This window comes from Pteropus alecto, unplaced genomic scaffold, assembly GCF_000325575.1.
Source record: "Pteropus alecto unplaced genomic scaffold, ASM32557v1 scaffold5, whole genome shotgun sequence".
Taxonomy (NCBI): domain Eukaryota; kingdom Metazoa; phylum Chordata; class Mammalia; order Chiroptera; family Pteropodidae; genus Pteropus; species Pteropus alecto.
The window spans coordinates 24,039,176-24,062,494 of record NW_006441953.1 but is presented as its reverse complement, the minus strand read 5'-3'; the positions used below and the strand labels follow the sequence as shown (position 1 = coordinate 24,062,494).

The window sequence follows — 23,319 nt, the reverse complement described above, 5'->3', positions numbered from 1 at the left end:
CTTAGATGCTCGAGTGGCTCTTTCCATCTCCTGCTCCTCCCTTCGACTCCAGGCTGCCATCTGTCCCTCGCATGTGACCACAACTGTGCTTGTGACAGTTACCAGCCATTTTGCTGTGGCCAAATCAAGTGGACACTTTATTTTCTTTACTTGAACTCATTCTCGTTAACACTTCTCCCCTTTTCTGTTTCCTCTTCTACCCAGCCTCTAATTGTTGACATTCCTGTGGGCTGGGGCCTGGGCCTGTGGAGGCCACGGAGGAGTGCTGCTCAGTCCTTTAGAGAGAGCGGATGCAGTTGCCAACGTTCTCGCCTTGGCGGACCTGCCGCAGAGTTCCAGCAAAGGCTATGTGCTTTCTGGGAGTGACCACGTGCAGTGCGGTCACCGGGGCCAGGTCACTTCTGCCCAGCACAGGACCTTAGTGGGCAGTCTGCTCTGGAGCACCGTCAGCCCTGCCAGATCTCAGAGCTGTCCTTTCCCAAATCCTCCTTGGCCCCCTTCTCGGTTGTCAACCCTCCGTCCTCGTCCCATGGTCCCTCCCATCTCCGCTTCCTCTCCCCTTTATCTTATGCAGGTGTTTCCTCTAAGAAGGGGGAGGGGACCTGTCCCTAACATCCAGACGCTGGCCTAGCACTGCGTGGCCATCCTACTCTCGTGCTGGACAGAAACTGTTTCAGAATACCAACCTTGGACAAAGTTGCTCTGAGACCATGATAAAGTAGGACCAAGAAAACCACTTCATAATTTTGTCTACGCACAGGGAAAAAGAAAAAAACGAGGTCACTGTGCCATCCCCAAAATAACCAAACATCTTCCTGGCTAAAGTGAGTAACCATTACTTTTTTTTTTAACCATTTACGGCTTCATCCTTGCTCTAATCTGCCCTTCTAGAAAAGATTAAGACATCCAGTTAGAGGACTGTCCTCACTTTCTGACAGCATCCACCCTTGGGTGAATCCCTGCCTCCTTAGACTCTCCTTGAGATCACACAACCAACGCCAGAATCTTAAAATTGGTGCTAACACCGCTGAGAAGTCCCCATGATGAGCATTCTCCCTCTGCAGCAGGTGAGAGACACTGCTTATTCAACTACAGGTGCGTTTCTGGTGGTCTCTGGTCTTAGGCATCGAGATCCCTAATAAATGTCTTGCACTTCTAATTGTGTCTTGGGGTATGCTTCCAGAGAACCTGAACGACGTGGGTGTTAGGGACGTGGTCTGAAACGGCAGACAGTAGGATGCGGTTCGGGGACTGGCTCACTGTCCAACTGGCACCCATTCTGAGTGGTATGTGAGGCACAGACAGTCACTGGCACAAGGAGGGTGGCCCAGTTGCGGAAGATTCCAGCAGTGGTGTTCCAGGAAGTGTCCTCGTAGAGGGGAACATTGCTAGTGCAAGGACTCAGACACTGGGAAGATGAGGGAGGACGCCGCACACGAGAACAGTGAGTCAGCTGGTTATCACCATACTATCTGGACTTCCAGTGGTGAGATAATGAGAAACTAACTTCTTACTAGATAGTCAGAGGCCTGGCCATCTTTGAGTATCTCCTGCAAGGGGCGAGCAAACCGCCGAGGAGCTAGTAGATCAACCCCAGTACTGCACCTGGGGATGACGCCGGGGATCACCCCCGGAAATCTGAAGGTTGTAGCTCCATTTAACTTGCCCGGAGATTAAGTACAGACCAAGTAGCCTCAATCGCAACTGCTACGTTGGATGTGGCATCAATGCTAGAGCGGTTAGTAAGGGCTCAGGTCCACGGTATGCGGCCACTGATGGGGTGAATTTGTTCTTTTATGCCCCGGTTAAGGAACAATTCACAGCAATATTCCTTTCCAGTCTTGCCCTAGGGATGTGTTAACTCTTGTTCCCTCTGCCATAATATAACCTCAAGAGATTTCTCATCAAATCCTCTTGTTCCTTCTTCCCAACTCAGTTCTGAATTGTTCATTTCTCTTCCTCTCTGCGGTTCCCTCCAAGCTATCACCATCATCTCTAGGCCACTCTGCTCTTGAGAGATTGATAAATATGCAAACAAAAATGAGAATATTTTATCTATCAAATTGAGCTCGTCGGTATTATCCAGAGTCAGAAAATTTTGTTCACTGCTGGCGGAGGTGTAAATTGCTAGAAACTTTCTGGACAGTAATTTGGTCATATCAAACAAAAAACTTAAATGTGTATCCACTGATGCTTTACTTCAATGCCCAAGAAATATGTCCTAAAGGAAAAATGATAGAAGCGTGCAAAGATTTAGTTAACAAACATGTAATTATTGGATGGAATCTAGACATTTAAGATCTTACACTCACCTGTAACAAGAAAGGAGTCAAAATATGTAGCGTCTCAACACAAGTCTATTTCTGCAGCAGGTATTACGCTGAGTTAAGGGCAGTAGTATGAAGTGTAGCCCACTTTGCTAGTCATCAGGAGTTGCACAGTGGTGGGTAAATGTTTCAACAAACAAGAGTAGTAACTCTCCATAGTCTTTAAAACAAAATACAAACATTATAATTCTACAATACTCACCTTAAAGCAGGAAACAAAAGAACTAAAAAATACTTGATGCTGCAAAATACTACGGCATGTTACATGTATGATAACAAGTATTTGCATTTAAAAATTATCGTAGTGGGCCATATATTTTGATCAGATAGTAAATTTACCTTTAAATTGTAAGTTTTGAGTTTCTAATTGCATTTCTTTCAAAATGTCAGAAGTATGTAAGCAGCTACTTTTAGTTTGAGGATAATCTGACTGAGGTCAAAGTGAACTTCCTACTACCAAGTTCAGTCTTCATCTAATCTCACCCTTCTTTGGAAAATCACAAGTCACGACCTTTTTTATTGCCCAGTTTAAAGTTTTATTCAAAGAGCAAAGGTTTGACAGTGCATAGAATAAACGACTGTTTATGGGCCACCTGTCGGGCCAGCACCAAAGGATTGAGAACATATTTTGCTCACTGAAAGGTGTACTGAGCCTTGTCAAATCACACTGCTCCTTCAGAGGGTCAGACAATTTAATGTGGCCTGACAGGTCAGCACTGTGACTGGCCACTCCCAATTCCCTTTAATCTACTGAGCATCCATGCAATGGAGGAAGCGACACACCATGAGGAAAATGGCCCAAACCCAAAGACCAGAGGTTCAGATGATCCTTGACTTGGAAGAACAGATAAATCTAGGAACCTTCACAAATGACCAAATTGGCACAACAGTCATTGAAACAGATGTATGACGGGGCAAGGCTTAGTTATTCACAGAAAAATCCTGGCAGTGTTTAATTCTAATTCATGATTGGGCTCATTGCTCATATTATTTTACGTAATCCTCATAAAGCCCCTGTTGAGGTAGGTGTTATCTCTTCTATTATCTACTTCATGTCCCGGATTAGGAAATCAAAATACTTAACCCAATATGTCAAGATCTGCTGTTGTTCATTCCTAGTAGTTCTGATTTGCTTTTTTTTTTTAAATTGGTTTTTCTGGTAATTTTGAAATTGTTTTCTTTCTCTCCTTATTGAGGTTGGATGTGCATTTTGAATTATATCAGTTAATTAGAAACACTTTTCCAGTGGAGGTGACATGCATCCTAAGGAAAAACAAAACCACTTTAAAGGTGGACGATTCTAATCATAGTCGGATAGTCCACAAAGTGGGCCGCAATTGTATGGACACTAGAAATACAGTGTGTAACATTAACATTTTCCTATAGGTGCTTTCTGACATTGATGGTTTGTTTTATCCTCGTGCCAATAATTTTTTAATGAACTGGTGTCCAATGAAACTATGAAATGCCAATGCCAAATTCTGTTGACGCCATCATATGCAAATCATATTATAAGCAGGTTATTTGGTTGGTTGTTTTTTTAGTTCATTCCTTCAATCACCTGTTTTAAAAGAAATGTTTTTCAAATGTCCTCTTTGGGATGGATCCTAAGGATCAATTTAGAAAGAAAAATACTTCGTGAACCATTCCTGGTGGGCAGAGCCCTGTTTCTGCTGGACTTCTTTGGGTTGGGCTGTGTCACCATCTTGTGTCCTAAAAATAAACAAAAAGCTTTCTTAGATTAGTTTGAAAACTATTCGATAAACAACTTAATACCCCACTATTTTTTCAGGGGAAGATAACTGCTTCTCTACTCTTCAAAAGACCTTAGCACTTGACGGGCCAGCATTAGTGTCTGGAATTAAGTTGCAAAGGACGGGGGTGGGGAGGGAACATCTAATTCTTGTTTGGAAATCAGCACGTTCTCCATTGTGTCACTTAAGACAATGAGGTGTATTTGCAATATGCATTATTAATTCAGACACATATTAAACAATAAATCCCATAAAAAGGTAAAAGGAAGAAATGGTTACTCAACAGCATTACAATTTATGGCTTCTTCAAAAGTTATCTACTGTGTTTTAGCATTTTGATGAGGCTGTGAAATTAGCCTTTAATAAATTGAAAAGGGGAAACAGGAAACAGGAAGTATGGTGTATACCTGACTGAACAACCTCTATCTGCAACTTTGAAGCTTCACATAAAATAATGGGAACATAGTTTTAAATAGAGGCGTATAATGATGAGATGAATCTGTGGCCAGAGTCAGGGGCTCTAGCAGTTAATGGAGGGGTTGCTGGGGGCTCCTGGCCTCAGTTTCCTTAGCTGTGAAACAAAGCGCTGGACTCATTCAATGACTGACTGCTGGGAGGTCCATCCAGCTTAACTCTGTTAAGGTCTATGTCACTCCCTTCATCTGAACAGCCACAGGTAGGCAGGCAGAGCCTTTGGAAAAGGAACATTCTAGGAAGGGCTCTTTCTGAAATGCAAACTTAAAAGTCCAGACTTTAAAAATTTTGCCTCTGAATAGAAAACTAGATAGGAGGGAGAAATAATAACGGCGGGGGCAGGGGTGTGTGTGGTAAATCGTGTTTCTGGAAGAGAAGCATGTTGCAAGCATTTCTGGAAAAATAAGGCAGTATCTGAGCTTGTCTTGTATGAGCAGCCAAACCCACAGATTAAGAGGCCTTAAAATTCCAGGATGATACAATCAATCTTGATAAGTAACCTGAATAATAGTAGAAATATAACGAATGCTTCCCTGCCAGGTCCTGTGCTAAACACGTCCTACGAATTAATTCCTGTAGCCTCATATCAGTCTGAGGAGGTTGGTGCTGTATTAGCTCCATTTTAGAGGTGAAGAAATGGAGACCCAGAAAAGTCAAGTAGTCTGCCCAAGGCCACACAGCTAAAAGTGAGGAGGATCAGAACTTGAATCCAGACCTCAAGGCCAGATGATGAGAGTCTACCTTCTGTGTAACCCACACTGAAGTGGTCAGCTAAGTGATTTGATGTCCCCTGTCTAATCATCCATGAAAAAAAGCCTTTCTGGAATTTGGTCCGAGGAATAGTCCCTCTTCCAAACAATGACATATTTCCCTCCTACACAAGCTTCCCATTTGGCTGGATTGTAATTTGTCCAAGGCAGGGCTTGTTTTGCTATTCTTTATATCCACCTAAATGCCAGATATTTAATAGATGTTGAAAAAGAATCCTAACTTTCCTCCTATTATGGAGAAATAGAATCACAGCTTCTTCGCCCTACCTTGTGGCAGTTTTCACATCTAGAGACTGCGTGGGTTTGTAAGGCCGACCTCCGCTGGGGCTCGGGTCCAAGCTGGGTGACTTAGTTATTGGAGGGGCATTGATCCTGGAGCTCAGATCACCACTCAGAAAGTTCTTGGCATAGGAGGCGAGGTTCGGCACACTGACCACTCGGCTGGGCACTTCCTCCATCTTCTTTTTCTGTTTAGATTAAAGGACAGGCCTGTTAGAGTCACCCAAGAGGCACTATTGTAAAAGTAAGTGAGGCCTACCAACCAAAACTATATGAGCAAGGAGGCAAGACTTTTATTTATGTACTTATATTATTTTTTTAAGTATTTTTTTCCCTCTATTTTATGTTTTAAGAAACACATAGGTTCTCTTATCCAAAATTTCTGGAGACAGATGTATTTCATAATTCAAAATATTTTTTTTAGATTTTCAAAGACCATATAACGCCCCAGCATGGGCTGGGCCCACCTTGTCCTTAAATGCACTGATATTTCTGAAGTGAAACTTAGGTTTGGTCCTACTAAGAGGGATGACAGAAAAAGTATAAATGAGCTCACATCAATTTGGCTTAAGTTGGGTTTATCGTCCTATGAGCTATGAAAAAATACTAATTTTTAAAGCATTTTTAGGATCTTATGATAGCAGATGAGATGAAATAGTCTCATTGTAACAAATTCCAAAATATAGGGTGAAAAAAGTTAAGAAATGGAAGACTCCTGCTCTTCTCTCTCCCACTCGCTATGATTACAGCCATTATTAAAATCGACACATTCATTTATAGGAAATTTGGAAAACACGAAAACCCAGACAAAATTAAAAACACATATAATCTGCCTAGCCAGATAAAATACTGTTTAAAATTTGGACTATTTCTTGTGGGTCTTATTTTCGATGAAGATTCCTCTGAATGCATGCCAGCCCTTTGATAGATAAGCTGTAGTTTTTAGGAAAAAAGGAAACCTTCAGAATTCTGTAAGGCATTGAAGCCAGAAGAACAAACTTACTTTCATGGACGGAGTCAAATACCCCGGGTGAGGATTGAAAGAGAAGGACCGATTCCGATGGGACACTGCGCTGGGGAACGCTGCATAGTGAAATCTTCTCTCCTCCTGGAAAAACAACACAGCTGAGTCTAAATGGGCCTAACCACATGGCACCGGGTTTGACTTGAAGGAAGACGGCTGTGTGAGGGCAGAATACAGAGAGAAGGAAAGTCCAGGGCAAGAGGGGAAGTCAGTGGGGAATCAAGCTGTCGGCCACTGAAGCTTTGAGAAAGCACCTTTACTCCTGGGTCCTTCATGTCCCCAGCTCCTCTTATCGTAAAGGAATGCCTTAGGGAAGTTAGAGATCCAGGTGTCAGTATTTGAGAAGAGCCTCCTGCAGAAAGTCAATGATGAAGGCAAAGAAAGAAGAGCCCCCAGGTGCAATCACTGTATGGTCAATCTTGTTTATTTACGTGTGCCATCCTCCACTTTATTTCCTTCTGTATTATTTTTAAAACGAATTCCAGTCATTGTATAATTTCATCTGTAAAAATATCTATACGCATCTCTGAGAGATAAGGACTCTGGAAAAAGACCCACAATACCTTTGCCGCCCTTGAGTAACTCCTTATTAGTATCGTCTCATTTTCAGTGAGTGGTTAAGTTGTCCCGAATGTCTTGAGAGGATAGAGTGGAGCAGGAGGCCGGGGATGGGGGTGAGATGAGATACATGGGAGGCGTGCGTGTACTTGTGGGAGGACGTGCGGCTGCGCAAGCCACTGCACGACCGTGGACTATACTCCAAGATGGGAGGCCACAGGAGGTGCTGAGCAGAGCCGAGCTGTGATCTGGCAGTTGCCTGAGCTCACTCTGGTTGCTGTGAGGTCAGCACAGTGGGATGAGGCTCGAGCGAGGGGAGACCGGTGGATTCTCCATTGTGCATGTGTGAGGCCATGGGGCTTGGACCAAGGTGGTGGAGACACAGACGGTGGGAAGTGGCTGGACTTCTGATGTGGCTAACGAGCGCTACCCCCGTAGGCCACACTGAAAGAAGTGAATCTGCCACCCACTGTCCCCAGAGCTGGATGTAAGCCATTAGGAGCTGTTCCAGCTGATTCGGCTGGGGCAATATAAAGAACTTTTGACTAAACCGTGGAGCATGGGGAGGCTGGGTTAGAGCCTAAAGAAATGGTCAAAGTGTGAGGTGACACAGATGTGAGGTGGGTGGCCACAGGAATGAGCAGGAGAGTCTGGCGAGGGGCATTTCAAAGAAATAGCGACCAAGCCTTGGTGGCTGCACGATACAGAAAACTTCTTAAGGGGTCCAGGGGGTGGCTTTGCTAACTGGAAAACAGGTGGTCATTTCTATGGAAGGAACATCGATAAAGAATAACTGGCTTGATTGAGTCGACTAAAATCCACTTTAGATTTTCCCGAATTCTGTTGGTTAAAAAAACCAAACCAATATTAGCAGCAGGGGAATGCTGTGGGACTTGGAAACAGAATGATTTTTTTTGCCTGCTATTTTCCCGTGTTATTTTTAGTATGTATTTACTTATTTTTATTAATTTTTTCTATTTTTGTTTTATTTATTATTTTTTAGTATGTATTTAAAAAAAATACACACACACATATAAAAGGAACAAAATAACGGAGGATCGTTTTCGTAAGGTGGTTATATGGTCATCAGGATTAAAAATTTTAGGTACCCAGGGAAATGCCAGGCGCAAAGCGGATGCCCCTCCCGGAGGAAGGCTGGCGGCCCGCAGCCTCACCGTGAGCTGCTTGATGATGTCCTCTCTCTCCTTCAGGCGGGTCTGCAGACGGCCAATGAGCTGAAGGTCCTCGGGCCTGGACGCCCCCTTCCCTGGCTTCTCCCCGGAATCTTTCAGCCTGTTTCAGGCAGACATGCAGTTAGCCCCTTATTGCAATTACTCAACCATGAGCAGGGAGAATTGGTGAAGCCGTGATGGGGACGCCACTGTGTGCTCAGCCTGGCTAGCCATTCTCTCATTCACGAAAGGGAAGACTGAGGCGCAGAGAGCTTGCCCAGGCGGCCACCCGTGAGTTGTCTGCAGAGCTCAGGGTGGAGCCCAAGGCCTCAACTCCCAGCCTGACCGTTGTCAGTTTCCCCAAGGCTGCGGGGCCGAGGAACCAAAGGCCGGTGTGTGCTCGCAAAACCCAGGGATGTTTGGGAGAAGAGGCCTCAGCAGGACCATGCCCCAACCCCCAGCCAATGCCCGCAAGGCTGTGCTAATGCTGACGTGGCTCTTGCGCCATCTGCTGGCGGGCACGGAGCGCGGCATGAGCTAGTTCCAGGACAGCAGCGGGGCGGCCGGTAGCCACAGCCCGTTCACCGTGAAACTGGAGAGAAATAACAACTCTCTGGATGGTAGGGGAGAGAGATGGTTAGGGCTGCAGATGACCTATAGACTGTAGCCGATAAGAGACCAGGACTTTGGGGTGAGATGACTTGCGTCTAGTCCCAGCTCCACGTTTATCCAGCTATGTATGACCGTGGGCATGGCATTTCACCTCTGAGCCTCAGCTCCTCCTTTAAAAGGGCATGAACCAGGTGTCTGTGAGCATTCAGAGAGATAACAGGTGCCTGGCACATGGTAGATGGAAAAACCTTCCATTCCAGATTTTGGATGATTGATTTTCTTTGTATTGGAGACAATGGAGGACAGTTTTTAAGAGTGCTAATGTCAGACAGGTGACATTCAAATTCACTTAGTGCTGCTTGACTGGTCTCCCTGACGCTAACCCTGATCCCCCGTCTTTCAAAAGCCAGAAGTGACCCCGTTAAAATGTAAATCAAACCATGTCACTCCTGCTGGGGGCCTTGCAATGGCTTCCCAGTGTACTCTGAATGCATCCCAACTCCGTCCTGTTTAGTGAAGGATTTCCTTCATCCCTCCAAGTTACCCCGCCACCCTCGATTTCTACCACCTACCCTCTCGCTCGTTCCACTTAAGCCACGTGGGCCTTCCGGCTGTCCAGTCTCAGGAAGCAGGCCCCAGGGCCTTTGCTCTGGCTGTCCTGTCGGCTTGGAATGCTCTTTTTCCAGATGGCTCTCTCATTCCCTCACCCCCTTGTGCTTAAATGTCACCTCCTTAAAGAAACCACCCTTGTCCACCCTCGCCATTCTCTAGATACTGATCCTGTTTTATTTCCAGCACTGTCACTACCTGATATGAAGTTAAATATTTATTTGTTTGCTTATTTCTTGTCAGAATCCCCTTCTAGAATTCGTGAGTTCTAGGAGAGCACAGTCTTTATTTCATCCCCTGCTGTCATCCTAAGCCTAAAGCAGTAGGCCCTTCATAAATACTTGCAGAATGAATAAATGAATGCACGCGCACACAACGAGTGGCCCTTGAAGGACTGCTTTGAAGACTGAATGAGATGATGTGTGTTAGAAGAGGGCCACTGTTCATAAAAAATAGCCTTGATCTTTCTGATTTCTTCCAGTGTGAAGGTCAAACCGGGCCCACGAGGCAGGCTCATTCCTCACAGATTCCCAGGTCCCCGCACAAAAGGGGACTGGTGACCAACTGTGCCGGTTTGCCTAGGACTGCGGTGCTTCCTGGAACTCGGGACTTCTAGTTTGAGAAAGTCCCAGGGACACTGGGATGAGTTGGTCACCCTCGTAAAATGGCACATCGACTCGTCCTTCCCAACCTGGGGCCAACGCCTCACTTACTCGGTTTCCAGGGCAGCCAGCCGGGCCTGGAGCCGGGCTTGAGTGCTGCTGAAATCTGCCACCACGGCCTGCATCTCCTTCCGGTGCTCCTGGTGTAGCATCTCCACCTCCCGGGCCCGCTGGGCTTGCTGGTCCTCCTCCAGCAGCCTGCGGTGAATGGAAGCACAGCTGGGCTGGCCCAGGCTCTGGGGACTGACCTCTTGGGCACCAGGGTTTTCTCCCCCCTCTGCTGGGTGGCCAGATTTGGAGACAATGGGTGGGGGAGGTTATGAATCTGAGCTCGGGACACCGTGGGAAGGAGACCCGGGGTATCTGAATCGTGGGGTCCGGGATAAGCCCCGCCTGTGGGACCCCTTCTCAGCACCTCCCACTCCAGCATTCCATGAAAGAGAAACCTCTTCAGCCATCATTTTTCTTAACTTCGGGGTAGGAGGATCTACAGACAAGCCTCAGGGGGTGTGTCACCCTCTGAAAGTACATGCACATTTTTGTGTGATTATATTCTCCCAGGAGAGGGACCATTGCTTTCCTCAACTGGAGCGGCCTGTAACCCAAACGGTTAAGAGTCTCTACCCTGGTCTGGCCTCCTTATTCTAGTGTCTTATGGTGAGTCCCTGACTGAATTTGAGGTGTCCCGCAGGTGTCCCACCTTGGCCAGGTGGGCTCATGGTTGTTTCTCAGGTGAGCCTCAAGTCGACTTTTACTTGAGCAGCTTTATGCTGGGGACTTGCAAGCTATAAACCACCAAACTTCACTCAAGAAGAAACAGATAACCTGAAAAGTCCTACATCTATTAATGAAATTAAAATTGTAGTTATAAACTTTCCAACAAGGGGGAAAAGGCTGTGAATTCAGGACTGGTGATGAGCTATCCAACCCGGATGAGGTAGTAGTAACTGCCACCGTCCGTGGGGTGCTTCCTTCATGCCAGGATGGCGCTGGGCACCTGGCATACACTTCACTGTGTTCTACAGCAGCCCTGAGAGGTGGTGGGTGGTACCATCTCCATTTCACAGGTGAGGGCACAGGCTTGGAGAAGTTAGCTGACTCGCCCAAGCTCAAACAGCTGGTTAAAAGCACACAGCACCGCCTCCCTAAGGCTAGTTTTGAGGACACTTTTGGTATCGTTAGACCTGATGCCATAAATTTCCTGATTTGTAGAGAAATGGGGTTCCAGTATCGATTTCAGGGCAAATCCTCTGTAGTTTTGATCTAGAATTCCTAGATACTTTTCATGGGTCAAAGGAGTCGCATCAGTGAAGTGTCCGCGTATTAGGGGCAGCGGAGGGAGGGCGGGAAGCTCTGGGGCCCGCAGACCCACCTGCGCTGGTCGCGGAGCTGCAGCGCCTCCTGCTGGTGCTGTTCCACCTCGGCCCGCAGCCGCCGCACCGTGTCCTTGAGCTGCGAGTTCTCCTCCCAGAGGCCGCATCCCTCGCCGGGACTCTGCTCAGGGACGCCCGCTGCGGAGGTCGCTGGGCCCGGACCGCCTCCATCCTAGGCAGAAGGTGTCCGGGAGAGATGTCTTCAGGGGGCGCAAAGGCGGACCAGGCGCGCAGGGCCGCGGACGTGCTGCGGCGAAGATGGGGCCCTGCGCTCCCCCCAGCCTCCAGCCTCGACGGCGGCAGGGAGCCCCCCGCGGCTTTCTACAAACGCGCGTTAGACGAATATCTGAAGCCGGACAGTGGGCTGGAGGAGGGCGGCCCGGGCTGTTAGGAGGTCATTATGTTACCCTGCTAGGTAGGAATTATGGATGTGCACGGAAGGGGCCGATGGGCCAGATCTGACCAGGAAATTCAAGGGGAGTGGGCACTGAGCGCAGATGACGAGGCAGCTCCCACTCTTGGGAACAGGAGGTCTAGACAGGGAGTCTGTCTGGGAGGAGCTCAGGGACAGTCTCCTGCAGACCTGAAGAAATGACCCGGCCTGCCTGTCTCGGTGGCCTGTCTGGCACCAACATCCTGAGATGCTATCGAGTCTGAATTTAAAATAACTTGTTTTTTTGCTTTTCAAAGAAGGGAGCCTGCAGGTTCTTCGGGTGCCCCCTAGCGGAAGGAGAGGGGTGTTCCCTGTGTCAGACGGGATGGAGCACCCAGGGCCTTCCTTCCCTTCGGGAGTGTCCTGCTGCAGCCTTGACGCTGCTCTGAGAGGGATGTGGCGTGGACAGGGCAGGGGCTCTGACCTCTGCGGTGCTGGTGTGGTCCTCGCTGTCCCCTGGACACTGGGCGGTCGCCTGCCGCCTGCCCGAGCTGCCCAGAGCCCTCAGCTCAGCCTGCAGCACCTCCAAGTCCTTCTGGTGCTCAGAGCAGGCAGCCCGTTGCTCCCACAGCTCCTGCCTGAGGGACTCTGCAGAGGGAAGAGCAGCGGGTCAGGCCCACGTGAGGCTGAAGCCTTTCCTGCGGGGACAACGGTCCGGGTGGGCAGCTGCTGACGGCTTTGAATTGAGTTCTCCTAACTTACTTCAAGACAACAGGAACGGAACCACGTACAGCTGAGTGTGCTGGACTCTTGACCATTCTATCCAGTATTGTCTCTCCCATTTTTTATGGTGAGGAAACTGAGCCACAGAGAGGATAAGTAGACTAGAGCCACACAGCTAGTGAGAGGTGGAGTCAGGATTCAAAACTGCCAGTGGTCCTTTACTCGGAACCCCTGCTTAGCCACTGTGGCTGGTTAGGAAGGGTGGTGCGTTACAGTGGGTTAGCCTGAGACAGGGCTGAATGCAGGGGTAGCATCTGGCCTAAGCACCAAGTCAGAAAACCAAGAGAACAGGGAATTATCAAATGACCAGGGGCCTTTTCTGGGTTTGCGGGTCTCAAGTCGGAAATTTTGACATTTATGGCAACTCTTCAGGAGACAAAACATTCATGGACTCTCCCTCTCATTGGTGTGAGGTTTTTGGCTGGCCTGTGGAGGCAGGAGCGGGCATGTTATCCCAATAGAATCAGGATTAAAACCAGAATCATCCAGGAGAAATGTAACTCAGGGTAGAAGATAGCCAGAAACTCAAATTTTGAGTTTGGTGGGTAAAATCTGACGATGGGGGATGATTTCTAGTAGAGTAATAATTATCAGCATGATTGAAAAGCAAAACGATCATTTCAAAATGAATATTTTCTGATAGAGTGGACGCTATTCAGTGAGCTCTTCGTTTTTGAAAAGATAATTTTAAGGGCTAGTAAATTTGATACTTTTCTATTATGGACTTTTAAGATTATATTTTAGTTATTATAAATAACTTGAAATATTGTTCCAATAATTCCATAAGCCATAAGGTAAGCACCCAGTACAGGCCTCGGTATATAGCAAGTGCTCAGCATATATTTGTAAAATAAACGAACGATGTTTAGCGTGAAAAATCAATTAAATTGTAAATGTATATTAGTTGTAAAAGATTTCCCATAAGCCTACCAAGCTTCTCTCAAATGTACAGTATATTAACACCTAATAGCTAATACATTCTGATGACATTATGTTGAAAAACTTGGTTGTCTTTTCTCCCCAGTAGAATTTGAATAAAATAACTTCTAAAGCTTATTATCTTTAGAAAAATCCAGATACAACCCAGTCTTTTAAAATCCTTTACCACAAAAACTGCAATAAAACTTTTCAGCAATTCATTCCCCTCCCCTCTTCTCTCTTACCTCCCACCACATATCTACCCATCCCTTCATCCATCCATCCATCCACCCATCTATCCAGCATGTCCGGATGCCCATCTCAGCATGTCACGTAATCTCATGGACACTCATCTTCCTGCCCCTTGCACACTGACTTGTGCTGCAGGTCAAGTGTGTCTCACACAGGCAGGGGAATAGGAGTAGTTGGGACCAGGAATGTCTAATTTCGCTCTTGTTGTGTGTGTGTGTGTGTGGATGCTCCCATTCGTGCAATACCACCCAGGAAGCCTACGATTTGCCGTCATCGTTACAAAGTCCACGAAGCTCTTTCTTCCTGGGACCGATGCTGAGAATCCCAGCCTGTCCCCAGGTCTCCCCTGATTCTCTCTGGAGTGCTCTGGGATCAGAGGGGTCAGGGAAGGGGCAGCAGGGACATCTGTGCCTACAGTTGCTGGGTGTTGGAATCCCCAGGAGAGTCCAGCCTGATCTAAACTCGGGGGAGTCTTATACCCGAGACATGAGGCGCAACCTGGGTTTTATCTTCTATAACGAGTCTTCTTTGGACTTTGCTAACCTTAGTATTTCCAACATGGCCACCTCCATTTCAGGGTTGCTGCTAACCAGGAAATCTGTGGGATGCGCCTTCTCCTTCCTGCTCCCCACATCACGTCCTCCAGAAGGACACGCTGCCCAGTGAAAACCCAGCCAAGCGGCAGGCAGGTCTTATTCACCTACGCAAGTAAAGAAAAGGCTCTCCTCCAGAATTCTTTTAAGAGCCCCATCTGGGTTTAAAACATATTCGATAGGCCAACATGGTCTTTAATGATAGGCTTGAGATAAGGAGAGGCATCTGTCTTGCTCTTAAGAGTGAGAAGGAAGGTGAGAGTAAAGCGGAAAATGAGGGAGAATGATGATCTACAAAAACGGAGAGAGGCCCCTAGAGTCAGCCATGCAATCTCGGAATATTCAGAAATAACGACAGTGAACATTTACATAGCCTGTGTACGCGGCTCTGTTCTAAGCACTTCCCATGCATTTACTCACATAATTCTACTAACGGCCCATGAGGGCGAGGCTGTTATTACTTCCATTTTACAGATGAGCACCGGAGGCACAAAGCAGTTAAGCAACTTGCCCAAGGTCACGCGGTGAGTGAGTGTTGGAGCTGGGCTTCGAGCCAAGGCAGTTTGGCTCTGGAGAGCGTTGCGGCCTCTGGTAACTTTCCGAATGCTTCGTGTCACTGATTTTTAATGTGTTTTTTTGGTTTCCGGCTGGGGATAATGTGGGGGCAGGCGAAGGAAGCAGAGGACATGCAGGAGCCTGGAGGCCTGAGACCCCCACATGTCAGTCCCAGGAAGAAGGGGCTTTCTGGACTTTGTAATGGTGATGGCAAATCGTAGGCTTCCTGGGTGGTATCTTCAGAATAGAAATGAGAGGTCGAAGCAACCCCATGAAACTCTTTTGAATTCTCAGAGACCTGGGTTACGTTCAGTACTAATGGTGATGATTACGGTATTATCTGCATTTGCTGGGACCCTGTTACGTGCCTAGTGTTTCATATTTAATGTCTCATCAAAGTCACACAATACTCTATGAGGGAGAGACAACCGTAACTCCATTTTATAGAAACGGAAAATGAGGCTGAGAGTAACCTGCTCCAGGTCTCACCGCTAGTTGGTGGTAGAGCCAGGACAGCCACCCTGGCCTGTGTGCCCCCAGACCCCTGGGCCCCACGCCACCCCTGGGCCCCATGCAGACCCTGGCGGGGGGTGTGGCTGGCTGTATACCTAGCAGCAGAGCCTGCTGAGCCTGCATCCTCTCCTGCTCCCCCTGGAGCTCTTGCTGGGCCTTTTCCTCCAAGGCCTGGAGCTCCAGCCGGTGCGCCTGGTGCTGCATCTGGAGGCTGTGGCTGGATTCCTTCTTCAGGCGCTCCTCTGTGGCCTGTGGGCAAAAGTGGGGGGAAGGAGGCATGAAAGCGGGCACAGAGGGAGAGACCCCAAGCTCCTCCTCTCTATGGGGGCCCCTCTGGGCACCGCCACTCCCTGGTGAAGGGCTTATCAGGCTACAACAGTGAATGCTCCATCACCCACCAGGGATGACAGTGATGGCCTGGCCACAGCAGCCATTTTGTACCATGTGAACCTAACCTCGGTCCATAGCTGACTGGACCAGAGTGGACACCTGTCTCAAGCTGGGCCAGTCACTGGGAATGTGGTGCCAGGAGGTGGGAAGAGAGAGAGAGGAGCCAGAGAGATAGAGAGAGAAAGACAGACATTGACCAGCTGGCTTCCATTTTAACACACTCAGGGGAGTGAGGTGAGCATCTTACACCTGCCCTAGGTCCAGAGAGGCAGAGGGAGCTGCCTGTGGAGACAGCCGAGGGCTGACGTGCAAAGCTGAGCAGAAGTGACGGAAGGAGGGGTCCCTACAGCTTTTTCAGTCCCTGGTCATCTGGTCCTGAGAACTGGCTGTGTCTCTGCCCTTGGGTTCACTTATATTTTCATTCTTTTGTTCAACAAACATTCATGAATTGAAGGCCTAGTATGTGCCGAACACCCAAAGCGGGTTCTGTGGACAGCTGTTAAAGTTTAACAGAAACATCTTCACTGCCTAGGCTGGCTCAAGGTGCTTTCTGTGGCAGCACAATAATGACTCCCTGAGATGTCCATGTCTGAATCCCCAGAACCTGCGAATACGTGATGTGGTAAAACAGGCTGTGCAGGGGTCATTAAGTCAGGGACCTAGAGATGGAAGATTTTCCTGAATTATCTGGGTGGGCCCAATATAATCACAGGGGTCCCTGTAAGAGGGAAGCGGGAGAGCCAGTCAAAGAAGAAGCGATGATGGAAACAGGGGGGAAAGAGGGAGAGGAGGAGGCTGGGAGGAGGAGAGGGAGGAGCAAGGTGGGCAGGCGGGGTGGTGTGGAGAGAGAGAGAGAGAGATTGAGTTGAAGATGCTATATGCTATACTGTTGCCTTTGATGACGCAGGCAGCTTCCAGAAGCTGGGAAAAGCAAGAAAACAGATTCTCCCCGAGAGCCTTTAGAAGGAAAACAGTCCCGCCGACACCCTGACTTCCGGACTCCGAACCTCCAGGCTGCAGGATAAGAACTGTGTTGTGTTAAGCCGCCAAGTTTGTGGTGGTTTGGTACATCAGCAGTAGGAAACAAATACAGTTTCTGGAGTTTTTTTTTTTCAACAGCAGTTAGTACATAGCCCCACTTTTTAGATGAGACGAGGAGATTGAGGCTGGGAGAGATAAATTAGCTTTTCCAAGGTCACACAGAAAAGATGCAGAAGTCATCGTTCCCTCCTTACCTCCGTTTGTCTGTCTGTTTGTTTGTTTTGACAGAGGAGGAAACTAGCTCAGCAAGGGGAAGTGACCTGACTGCAGCTGGGTAGTGGCGGAGGCAGGATGGCAACCCGCAAACCGCGGTGTCCAGGGCACGAGTCCTCCCCTTTCCCCTCCCTCATGCAGCCTCTGGGAACAATAAGAAATGGGATTTCCCCAGATGCACGAGGCTCCCGTTAGGGGAGAACAGAGCCATCCTCGAGCCCCAGGCAGCTAACTGAATGCGGGCGCTCCCTTGCCTTGCTGCTCCCCAGTAAATGGAGAGAAACAGTCTTACTCCTCCCAAGAGAAACCCAATCATCCTGTGGTGAGTTTATTCAATGAGACAGGAAAGTCTCATACTTTTCAAACTCTCCAATATATTTCCTCGTCTTGCACTTACTGCAAGACCCAGAGAACTCCAACTGGTGACATTTTTATCCCCAGGGAAATGGGAATGGAGAGACGGAAGCAAAGACTTGCGAAAGGCCTTGCAGAAGCTACAGTGGCAGCTCACTGGTGGAGGAGATCACTGGGTTGCCCCGGCCAGAGCTGGTCCAGTTACTGGAGAAGCAGGAACAACCCTCCAGAGTACAGGTGAGCCACAGGTAGGTGGGTGCTCGGAGGGATGGGGCACCCATGCAGGCCTGAGGGCTGAAGCAGACAGCGTTTGCCTTGGGAGGGCTGCAGGAAACAAACACCTGGGGAGCAGGTGACAGTGGCCGATGGGCAGGATCCCAGAGAGGGTCAGGGCCCCGTCGATGCAGGCGTGAGGGCTGGAGTGTGCGGTGTCCATATCAGGAGGCCACGAGGAGGTCGTCATTGGCTCTGGGCCAGGGCTCTGAGGTCACTGTGAGGTCACTGGGGCAGGATATCACCTGGTGTCCTCACACACTTACACCACTGTTCAACCGTGCAACAGAAGCCAGAAACAAAGCAAAAACGCAGCTAGCTGCCAGGACCAGGAGAAGCGCCCTTTCTCCTGCAAGGTGCCTCCGGCGCCCTCTACTGGCAAAGCTTAGCATCGCGCTCTCTGTGGGAAATGCTTCAAGAATCCAGATCATTATCGCAGAGCACGCACTGAAGGGCGAATTGGGAGCTGAGAGGCATTAAATTGATAGCAGGAGGTGACTTTCATATACTTAATATGTCTGATGACTTTTCATTCAATGCTCACACTTATTAATAGTTTTAACTAAGCTGCTCAGAATTGCTTCCTTGTCTTTTAGATTCCCGTGTTGCTGGCGAGATGTTTGATAATATTCTTATTCAAGCACTTTGTGTCTGACACCATTGTTCCTCCTTGGGAGCTTTTAGAATTTCTTCCGTTTCCCTGGTGTTCTAAAATTTCAAGACGAGGGGTATTCTCATTTAGTTCTAGGAACTTAATTCTGCTGTTTCTTTGAAAGTATCCTCCCCTCCATGATCTCTTTCTGGAACTCCTGTTTGTTAGATACCGACCCGGATGAACTAAGCCACAGAGACTCTGAATAACTCAGTGAGGCCCTTGATTAAGTAGCTACAATGAGCTGGGGAAGGATTCGCCGATGAGCAAATAGAGAAGGTTCTGGCCTCAGGAGCTTCCGGTTCGGTAGATTTGACCATAGAAAGAACTCATTAGAGTATGAAGCTGCCGTGACAGTGGAAAGACAGTCCTTTATCTGTGGCAGTCAGAAAAGGAGCCTCGTGTCCCGAGAGAACAAGGGGCGGGGCCTTCTGAGAAAGCAGAGGGTGGGAGGGGAGAGGTGAACCGAGCTCTGCCCTCCCTGCTGGCGTACACTGGCCGCGGGCCTGACCCCGCATCGCAGCGGCCTTGCTGAGCTGGTCTTTCTCAACTCTGGGCTGTTAGAGCTGCCAGTCTGAGCCTGACTCTCCAGCATGCATCATGCAGGACACTGCCCACGTCAGGAAAGAAAGTTCTTACATGATCAAGGTCACATACAGATAGGGAAAAGCAATACAAGAAACCTAGCAGACAGACCTGGGTCTGAATCCTCGCTTTGCTACTTATTGGCTGTGACCCTGAGCAAGCTGCCAAATCTCTGAGCCTCTTTCCTGTCTGGGAGAAGGGAATGTGATGCTCATGACCTTGTGAGATCAGCGTAGGGATGGGAGATAAAGTACGAAGGGCACCCTGTATACTGCGTGGCCAGGGTTCGGTCCTAGGGGGGACCTCGTAACGAGCACCCTTACCTTGAGCTCTTGATTTTTGGCCTTCTCCAGCACGCGGAGGGCCCTCTGGTGGGAGGCCTGGAGCTGGGCCTTCACGGCCTGGTTCTGCTCTCTGGTCTCCCGGAGCTCGCGCTGCAGCTTCTCCCTCTCGTGGTCGGAGAGCTGCTGCAGCTCCCGCAGGTCGTCCTGGTACTGGCTGGCGCACTGCTCCAGAGCCTGCTGCATCTGCGAGACCTGCCCGCGGGCGGCCTGCCCTCAGCGAGCCTCCTCCCTCCCCGGGACTTCCTTAAGAAATGCAAGCTTCCCGACCGTCTCCACGGCCCCGCGGAGCCTCCTCTACTCATGGGAACTCTGAGGCCGGCGGGAGTCTCAAGGCTGGAGAGCCCTGGCCCGGCCAGTCCCCCCGGGCGCTCCTCAGCTACAGCTCTGCGTGAGTGCTGGGCAAGGGGAGGCAAAGGACTAGGACGCAAACCATCCCAGAGAAGTCAAGGGGACTCGGGGATCGACGTGGCCTCCCTCACCTCCTTCAGTGCTTGCTCAGCCCTCCCTTTCTTGCCGAAGCCCCCCTGACAACGCTTTAGTGTTACACTCACCCCCTCATCACCAGACAGCCGTCCACTCCTCTTTACTCTTCTGGGTTTTTTGTTTTTTTATGGTTCTTTTCCTGAAGCTGTTATCATTTTCTCAAATACTATGTGCTTTACTTATTTCTTATGCCTAGTATGGATGGTCTGTACCCACCTCCTCTGCTAAAACATAGGCACTGGAGTGCAGGACTTTTGTCTGGTTTGTAGAACCAGGAACTCGGCCTTGCCTTGGACCTGGGGTGCCCTCCCCAGCTTGGACCGGGGACTGTTAGGGTGAAGAGGGGGCGAGGTCTCCCTCCGCGCGGGGGCGCACCTCCGCCGGCTGTCCTACCTGGGCTTGCAGTCTGGCCTTTTGACTCTGCCACTCTTCCTGCAGACGCTGGATTTCAGGTGTCTTCTCCTTCAGCAAAGACCCCAGCGGAGACTTCAGGTCACCCCCTTCCTCGAGGGGCACTTTAATCCTTTCAAGATATGGAGGCCAAAATCACAAAAGATCCTGGGCTAGAAAAGACATGGCCACGACGATAGCATCTCAGCCACCTGGGCTGGGAGGAGGGAGTTCCCATGGCAGTTAGTGAGGAGAGAAACATCTTCCCTGGATTTAAGAAACCAGGGAACCTCGCATACACATTCTAAGTGTTATTGAACTTGGGATGCGATCAGGATATGGCCGGAAGTGCCCGGTAGTGTCCGGTATCTATTTAGTGGGTGCTTAATAAATGCTGATCAACTGTCAGAATGACTGAGCTTAGACTTACTTATATGGGGCCCTTGGGGGCTCCAGAAGAAGAGGTCTCTATGGTCTAATCCCACATCTCTTCCTGCATATGAAAATACAACCACAGCAATAATGCTTTACTTGAATCCAGTACTTTACACTTTTCAAAGCGTGCTTATAACCTTTTCTGGCCGTCCCCAAGTACACATAGGGAGATGATAAATAAGACTTTGCATATGTAGCAGGAACAAGAAGACGCTGTTTTAAAGCTGCAGTAGTTTCTGCATTCTAGAACAGATGCTGATAAACGTCTTTGAAAGAGACCTTCATTAGTCAATGTTGAGCTTTTGAACCATCTGAGAAATTGGTAGAGATTGAGGATGTTAAGTATTTATCTTGTTCAACAATGTAAAAGGATGCTACGGGGTGGGGATCTCTGCAGAGGTTGCTGGGATGTAAGTGACGTTTTGCTTCCTCTGGCCAGAGGACCAGAGGTTAGGGAGTTAGGGCCCTGGACATGGGGGAAAGGCCACGGTAAGGGGGAACCTGGTTTGGCAGAGGTGAGAAGGCCCAGCAATGGGCACAGGCTCGGGGTTAAGGAAGAGACAGTCAGTGGGGACCTCTAAAAGGAGGGGCAGGATGCTAGAAGCAGCATAGCAACGTGGTTAAAAACATGAGTACTAGAGCCAGACTGCTCAAGTCCAAACTCCGGCTCTGTTACTTACTAGTTATGTGACCTTGGGTGAGATCTTTAAACTGTCTGAGACTAACTTTCCTCATCTATAACATGGGGTTAATAATACTACCTTTCATATGGATTATTATGAGGATTAATAAACACCTAAAATTGTTTAAAACTGTTTGCACATAGTAAGAAATCCATAAAGAGTTAAACAGTTAACAAAGACAGAAGGTTTATTTTTCTGCATTCTAATTCTCTTAAGTTATCCTCAAGCTTTGCTAAACAGAAAATACCTACGTCTGAGCTCTGGGTATGAAACAAACCAAGAGTGAGGAGACAGCCCGAGGTGATCAACAAAGAAGCAGCCCAGGGCAAGAGTGACAAACGACACTACCAGGCTGGAGGTGTGGAACAGCTAAGCTCTCCCTGAGGACCCCTGGGGAGGGAACCTAACTTCCTCCCAGGGCTCAGTTATTATTTTTAAAATGTTTTATTGAGGAAAAATTTACGTATAGTGAAATACACTGACCTTAAGAGTACAATTCAATGAGCTTTGACAAATATGTACAAATGTAAAACCAACCCCCTAATCAAAAAATAAAACATATTCGCTACCCCCAAACTCCGCTTGCATCTTCTTCCCAATAATTGAGCAGCCACAGGCAGCCAGTGCTTTGACGTCCAGCCCCGTAGAGTAATTTTGCCTGATCTTAAGCACCACACAAACAGAAGTCTGTGGCATGTGTTCTTCTGTGTCTGGCTTCTTTTGCTCAATATAGTGTCTTTGGATTCATCCTTGGTGTTAGGTATGTCATTATTCATACTTTTTATCGCTGAGTAGTATTTCATGACGTGAACATGCCGTGATCTAACGATCCACTTTCCTATTGATAGGCATCTGAGTCGTTCGTCCTTCAGGGCTATGATACATAAAGCTGCTCGAAATAGTCTCGTACAAGTATTTTTGTGGATATGTGTTTTCATTTCTTTTGCGAAATTCCTAAGACAGAATTTCTACCAGGTGTATATTTTACTTTTTAAGAAACCATCAAATAGTTTTCTGAAGTGGTTACAGCATTTTACGCTCCCACCAGCAATGGATGAACGCTCTCGTTGGGCTACATCGCTGCCAATATTTTGTATCCTCTGTCTTTAATTTTAGTCATTCTGGTGGGTGGGAAATAGTATCTCGATGTGGTTTTTAAGTTGCATTTCCCTGATGACTACAACGTGGAACACATAATCTTAAGATGAAAACTTAGATAACTGATGTTACAATATAAGTTAAAAAATATAATTAAAGCTATAATTTTTCCTTTTTAGCTACATCCCATACATTTTGATATGTAATAATGTGTTTATATTATCATTGAATTTAAAGTAGTTTCTCATTTCCACTGTGATTTTATTTATTTTTTGACCTACGACTTATTTAGAAGTATACTGTATAGTTTCCAAATATTTGAAGATTTTCTTGGTAGCTTATTGTTGTTGAGCTCTAATTTAATTCCTTTATGGTCAGAGAATACCCTCTGAAATACAGAGTCCATTTCAAAGTACATTCCAGTCTTTGAAATTCACCCAGACTTATTTTGTTGCCTTTCTTGTTGTTCAGATTGGTGAATATTTTACATTCCTTGAAAAAAATTTTCAAGTATGTTGCCTAAAAATTGTTCAGTACGTTATCTATAGATGCCAATTAGATTAAGTTAGTTGATAGCGTAGTTCACATTTTCTGTATTTTTACCGATATGTCTAGTTCTCTAATCAAATGCTCAGAAAAGGGCGTCAAAATCTCCAACTATGATTGTGGATTCCTCCCTTTAGTTCTCTCCACATTCGCTTCATTATTTCTAAAGCTCCGTTACTGCGTGACACCCATTTAGGATTGTTACGTCTTCCAGATGAACCGAGCCCTTTA

General features: G+C 47.8%; 1 protein-coding gene across 4 annotated transcripts in view; it reads right to left on the bottom strand.

The window, feature by feature from the left end:
• Positions 1–136: 136 nt before the first annotated feature.
• FAM184B (family with sequence similarity 184 member B) overlaps positions 137–23,319 on the bottom strand; it is an 89,328-nt gene continuing 66,145 nt past the window's right edge. For 3 of the 4 annotated variants that reach the window (XM_025051815.1, XM_025051814.1, XM_006918975.3), the window contains 10 exons: positions 20,330–20,459; positions 19,433–19,645; positions 15,697–15,850; positions 12,472–12,635; positions 11,614–11,786; positions 10,293–10,439; positions 8,362–8,479; positions 6,608–6,712; positions 5,593–5,792; positions 2,842–4,040 (listed from right to left, as the gene is read on the bottom strand). In XM_025051815.1, the coding sequence (XP_024907583.1) occupies positions 3,947–4,040; positions 5,593–5,792; positions 6,608–6,712; positions 8,362–8,479; positions 10,293–10,439; positions 11,614–11,786; positions 12,472–12,635; positions 15,697–15,850; positions 19,433–19,645; positions 20,330–20,459 (1,498 nt within the window). In that variant the 3' untranslated portion in view covers positions 2,842–3,946. Of the gene's footprint in view, positions 2,222–2,312; positions 2,488–2,841; positions 4,041–5,592; positions 5,793–6,607; positions 6,713–8,361; positions 8,480–10,292; positions 10,440–11,613; positions 11,787–12,471; positions 12,636–15,696; positions 15,851–19,432; positions 19,646–20,329; positions 20,460–23,319 lie in introns of those variants that run through there. The other variant, XR_003048485.1, reaches the window with a different exon arrangement.